Source organism: Salvia miltiorrhiza, chromosome 8, assembly GCF_028751815.1.
Source record: "Salvia miltiorrhiza cultivar Shanhuang (shh) chromosome 8, IMPLAD_Smil_shh, whole genome shotgun sequence".
NCBI classification, from domain to species: Eukaryota; Viridiplantae; Streptophyta; class Magnoliopsida; order Lamiales; family Lamiaceae; genus Salvia; species Salvia miltiorrhiza.
Window position 1 is genome coordinate 57,244,166 of NC_080394.1, and position 6,351 is coordinate 57,250,516.

Genomic DNA, 6,351 nt, shown 5'->3' on the forward strand with positions numbered 1-6,351 from the left:
ACGTTTTTTAGGGCTTCTGGTTCAACTACGGGGGGTATTGGGAGAAGAAACACACTTGGTGTTATGAAGAGGTAAATACTAACTTTGTGAAGAGTGAAAGTATTGATTCAATGACATTCGAAAAGATTGTGAAGAAATATGAAGAACTAGGCTTCCCAAATCCTAAAGCATATTACGTGCAAGATTCGAATGGACTTTATGCTATTTACGATGAAGAATCAACGAGGAGAGTGTTGGATTTAGGTTTCATTTATGGTTGGGAAGAGGTCTGTATATACATAGATCATGAGATGCTTCCTTTTCCTTCTGAATTGGGGGATAGAGTACGCGGGTTCCTAGATGAAGAAGAAAGGGTAAACCTTGATAGGTTACAATCAAAGGGGGAGAGTGAAAAGTCGCGATTGATTCAGGGTGAATGAGGTAAGTTTGATGGAATTCAGGGTGATGGGGATAGGATTGAGGAAATTCAGGGTGATGGGGATAGGATGCCTAAACATATAAATGAAGATAGGATTGAGGAAATTCAGGGTGTTGGGGATACACTGTCTAAACAGATAGATGAAGATAGAATTGAAGAAATTCAGGGAGAGGGTAGAGATCAAAGAGGGGTAGATGCAAAAGAGGGTGATGCTTTGGTCGAGAAAGATCTTCATACTGTCAACAGGATAGAGTCTGAAATTGCTTTTGGATATGCAACTTGTTTAGATATGCAAACTTGCTTAGCATTATGTTTTTTTGGATACAACACTTGTTTATGACTATGTTTTTTGGGTTAGATTTGCTAGTTTTGGAGAATTCAGTGCTGGTTTTGTACTTTACCCATTTTGAATTGGCTTTGATGTTTACTACCCATTGTGTTTATGCTATGTCGAGAAGTTCCTGCGCACTGAAGTTCCGGCGCAGCTTAGAGAACCTGAAGTTTTGCGCAGCGCTGGCGGAGACAGTCCTGCCAGATCGGGCAGCGCTGGCATAGACAGCCCTGCCAGAGTACAGCACTGACGGAGACAGCCTTGCCAGAGTGCAGCGCTACCAGAGAAAGCTCTGCCAGAGTGCAGCGCTGCCAGCCCTGCTAGAGTGCAGCGCTATCAGTGACAGCTCTGCCAGAGTGCAGCGCTACCAGAGAAAGCTCTGCCAGAGTGCAGCGCTACCAGCCCTGCTAGAGTGCAGCGCTACCAGAGATAGCTCTGCCAGAGTGCAGCGCTACCAGCTCTGCCAGAGTGTAGCACTACCAGCCCTGCTAGAGTGCAGCGCTACCAGAGACAGCTCTGCCAGAGTGTAGCGCTACCAGCCCTGCCAGAGTGCAGCGCTACCAGCCCTACTAGAGTGCAGCGCTACCAGAGACAGCTCTGCCAGAGTGCAGCGCTACCAGCTCTGCCAGAGTGCAGCACTACCAGCCCTGCCAGAGTGCAGCGCTACCAGAGACAGCTCTGCCAGAGTGCAGCGCTACCAGCCTTGCCAGAGTGCAGCGCTACCAGCCCTGCTAGAGTGCAGCACTACCAGAGACAGCTCTGCCAGAGTGCAGCGCTACCAGAGACAGCTTTGCCAGAGTGCAGCGCTACCAGCCCTGTCAGAGTCCACGAAGTCATTAAAGGTGCTATCACCCTCGTGCCATCAATTTTGCACATACAAAAACGTGGAGTACCTTCCATGTCCGTGTCTATCGTCCTTCTTCGGAATGAATTGCCAGAACCACAAAACGAATTGGAACTCATAGGTATTATACATACCAAGAACGAATTGAAACCCCAATTTAATTTACAGAAATTCGCTCGCACAAGAAGAGAAATCGAAATCGAAAAACTAGGGTTCTTCGATGGGAAAATTATGAGTTCACAACCCTAACATTTGATCTTAAAACCATTGGTGATGGGCCCACTTTTCATATAAAAAAAATTCAGACGGTGTTTAGGGCCGTTAAAAAGCAGGGGGTTAATTGCTACGATTTTACCACGTTAGGGTAGTAAACAGCGCTTACCCTGACTATGGGGGGCTATACGCGATAGGGACGTCAACGTCGGGGGGGTATTTGGTACTTTACCCTTTATTCAATAAATCTATGCAGCCACATTGTGGCCACTCACACACTAATATAATAAGAAAAATATTAATTTATTTAATTTATTTTTTCAAATAAAAATAGAATTTAATTATTTTATTATATTCTCTTTATTGTACTCCCTCCGTCCCACTCCAATAGGCTCACTTCATTTGGGCACGGAGATTAAGAAAACTTACTTTTTAGTAGAAAAGTGGTAGTAAAGTGGTGTGGTCCACACCAATTAAGTACAATTTTTTTACCCAAAAAGGAAACTGAGCCTATTAGAGTGGGACAACCCAAAAAGGAAACTGAGCCTATTGGAGTGGGACGGAGGGAGTACTATTTTTTAATTTTTTTTCTTTTGCATTTCTATTTTTAATTTATTTTTTAATAAAAATAAAAATATTATCAAAAAATTGCAAAAAAATAACTACAATGTAGAGAATATAATAAAATAACTAAATCTTATTTTTATTTTAAAAAACAAGTTAAATAAATTAAGTTATTTTTTATTTAGGTAAATTGTGGGTGGCCACAATGTGGCTGTTTAGCATCACTCTAATTTATTACTCCACCGTCTCGCTTCAAATGATCTAAAAATATTAAATACGGAAATTAAGAAATATGTAATAAATGTGTAAAGTGGTGGTGAGACAATCCAAAAAATAGTGTTAAATGCCTAATTTTATTTTTAAATTTGAGTAATTCGAAGAGGATCAACCCAAAATAGAAATTGGGGTTTTTTTTTTTGATTTGGGGGCGTTGGGGAGGGGGAGCAGTGGGGTTTGAACTCGTGACCTCACTATTCACAGACAGGAGGTCGCACCGCTTGGTGTCCCCTTGGGGACAGAAATTGGGTTATTTGAAATGGGATGAATGGAGTATTATATACAATAGTAACTATGGCTGGGAATCGGATCGGGATCGGGTACCCTACCCGAAAAAATCGGGTACCCGATCCCGAATAAGACGCAAACTCTGTACCCGATCCCGAACCCGATTTTTAATTGGGTACCCTAATACCCGATTCGGGTACTCGAATCGGGTATTCGAGTACGCTAAATTACCCGAAATTGATGCTGAGAGAAAACTGTATTCAATGGTCTTGCCCGGTTTCTGGATGGACATTGGGCAGCCAAGGGATTATACATCTGGAACTCCTAAATTGGGGCTCCAAATCCAAATACATCTACTTGGACTCCTTGGGGAAGAATTCTTCTCATAAATTGGCCTCTGGAACTCACATAATCGGAAACATCTTGGCCTCCTGCTGGGAGCTCGGAGGCGGCGCGGCTGGTGGGACGACGGAGGCGGCGCGGCTGCTGGGGCGAAGTCCTAGGCGGCTGCTTGGGCGAAGTCAATCAATTAATCTATGCTATATTAAAAAGGGAGTTTTCAATTTAAAATCAATTTCAAAATTGAGTGGCAATTTTGTAGTTATAATAAAATTGAAGGTTTATGTTTAAACTATATATTTTTCTTATTTTCATTTTCTTTAACTTTTTATTTGTTGTTACATTTTTTTTCCAAAATTGTGAAATTAACCTAATTATAAAATATTTAATATGCATATATTTTATGAAAATATTTGATTTAAAATGTAAAAATTAAATTTGTTTAAGTATTAAAGTTTTATATATTTCTCTCTCCTCTCTCATCTTTTTTGAATAAATATATTTTTAATTAGTATTTTATTTTTATTTTTTTTGTTTTTGTTTTTGTTTTTCATAATATCAAATTTTATAATTGTGAATTCTTTTTTAGTTTTTTAATATCCAATTCAAATATATTCAATTAAAATTAACTTTTTAATTATATTTATAAGTATAATAATTGAATTAGTATTAATTTTATATAAATATAAAAAAAAATGTTTTCCGGTACTCGGGATGCAAATGCTAGTTTATGGTAAAACCGTAAAAGGGAAAAATTATAATAGTAATAATTTACCGCGGCAACCCACATTATTTTTTTTTACAATTAACTTAACTTCTCTTTTTTTTTTTTTTCTGTCGTTTTTTAAAAAATTAACTTTATTTATTTATTTTAAAGCTAACCTACTCTAACTACTTTTGCACTTATCATCATAAACCTCTAATTTTGTTTTCTGCAAAACCCTAGAAAGAAAGAGTGAGAATGAGTCGGAATCACGCTGCCATGATTTTGGGAAGAATTATCTCCAATTCTTCTTTCAATTCATCCACTCTCCCCTTTGCTTCTCTACACTCGTTTCTTGTCAAACCCAGATTCAATTTTGATAATCTCACCCACCAAATTAGATACTTCTCCGCCTATCCCAGATTCGATTTTGGATCTATACGTGAGCCCAACGATGCCGTCGCTCTATTTCGGGAGATGGTGAGGACGCAGCCGCGCCCTTATGCTTCTGTTTTCAGTAAATTGTTGACTACTGTGGTCAAGATGAAACAATACTCTCTTGCCCTTCATCTGATCGACGAAATGCTTCAAAGGGATGTTCCTGTAAATCACTACATATTGAGTATTGCAATTGATTGCTACTGCCGACAGAAAAGACCTGATTTTGGGTTTGCGATCTTAGGCATTTTTTTCAAGCGTGGGTACGAGCCTACTGTTGTAACCTTTACCACTCTCATTAAAGGGTTATTGTTGGTTGGAAGGATCCCAGAGGCAACTAAAGTGTTGTGGAAGCTGTTGGTCTACCGATTATGCGAGCCCAATGAACAGACGTATAGTACTATGATTAATGGGATATGCAAAGCTGTAGGTACTCTCCATGCGCTGGAATTGCTCTGCTTATTGGAAAAAGAAAAGGGAATCTGCAAACCCGATGTCTATTCTTACACTGCAGTCATTGATCGTCTATGCAAGGAAGGAAAGGTGAACGATGCTCTCCAACTCTTCTCTTCTTTGGGTGATAAGGGGATTTCACCCGATGTTGTGACATATAATTCAATAATTGAGGGGTTATGCAATAGGAGAAGAATGGACGAGGCTCAAGACATTTTGAAGAAGATGATTGCTGATAAGGTGTGTCCGGATGTGGTGACATGTAATATCTTTGTGACTGCTTGGTGCAGAGATGGAAAGGTGCAAGAGGCCGAGCATATGTTGGTATCCATGAAGGAGATTGATGTACAGCCTAACATTTTCATTTACGCTGCATTGATAAATGGGTATTGTATGCAAGGAAAAATGGACGAAGCCAGACGCATTTTCCGATTGGCAGTAAATTCTGGAATCAAGCCCGATATCATTTGCTACAATAGCTTGATGAATGGGTATTGCAAAAAAGGCCAAGTCGATGAAGTTTCACGAATTTTTACCATAATTCCCTACCAAAGGTTAAAGCGCAATCTGGCTTCTTATAGCATAATGCTAGAGGCCTTATTTCGTGAAGGCAAATGTGAAGACGGCTTAAAGCTGTTCAAAGAGATGGAAGCTCAACAAGTGTCTCCTGATATAAGGACTTACAATGTTCTCATTGAGGGATTGTGCATTAATAATAAAGTTAGACAAGCGAAGGATCTTTTCGACAAACTCTCCTCCAAAGGTATGCAGCCCAACGTCATAACATATAATATTCTGATTGATTCATTTTGCAAAGAAGGACAGATGGAGGAGGCTAAGGATCTTTTCAACGAGCTTCCATCCAAAGGTATGCGGCCCAGTGTCGTAACATATACAATCCTTATCGGTGCACTTTGTGAAGAAGGACAGATAGAGGAGGCTAAGGATTTGATGACGCAAATGGTAAACAACGGTTGCTTGCCGGATAGTGTGACATACAATGTTTTTGTTCAAGGTCTTCTGAAAAGGAACAAGATGCATGATGCAATGCCACTGTTGGAAGAGATGGATTCAAAGGGATTCACACTTGACGAAACTACTTTATCAATGTTGATTGAACCTATGGTAAGAGAAGGTAGAGATAGTGTTTTATTTGATAAGGTTAAGAAACTTGTACCGAAGGACCTCTTTTCAAAATAGGTGTTATGGTAAGGGAAGGTAGAGATAGTGTTTTATTTTGATTATTTTAAATGCTTCAATTGTTTCTTGACTCCATTCTACACTATGAGGCTGTGATGATGCATTGATGATTCTTCCATCTCTATCTGCAGTTGATTTTGCGACTTTCATTCTTTTCTAGTTTGCCTTCGTTTTGATGTTTTTTGGTCTCTCTCTTTGCGGATTTGCATCATTCACTTAAATGATGTCTAAAACATTCGTTAAGAATGTAAAAATGGGGTACATCATAAAAGCAATCCATTCAATGTTTTATATTGGAACTACCAGAGCGTGCGTTGCACACAATTCATGAACTTCGCATCAAT

General features: G+C 39.4%; 1 protein-coding gene across 1 annotated transcript; it reads left to right on the plus strand.

The window, feature by feature from the left end:
- Nucleotides 1-4,130: 4,130 nt before the first annotated feature.
- LOC130999460 (pentatricopeptide repeat-containing protein At5g41170, mitochondrial-like) lies at nucleotides 4,131-6,105 on the plus strand. The gene is given in 3 exon segments (XM_057924987.1): nucleotides 4,131-4,750; nucleotides 4,785-4,833; nucleotides 4,836-6,105. Coding segments are annotated over 3 exon segments (1,797 nt in total). The 5' UTR covers nucleotides 4,131-4,174; the 3' UTR covers nucleotides 6,008-6,105.
- The last annotated feature ends 246 nt before the right edge of the window (nucleotides 6,106-6,351 follow it).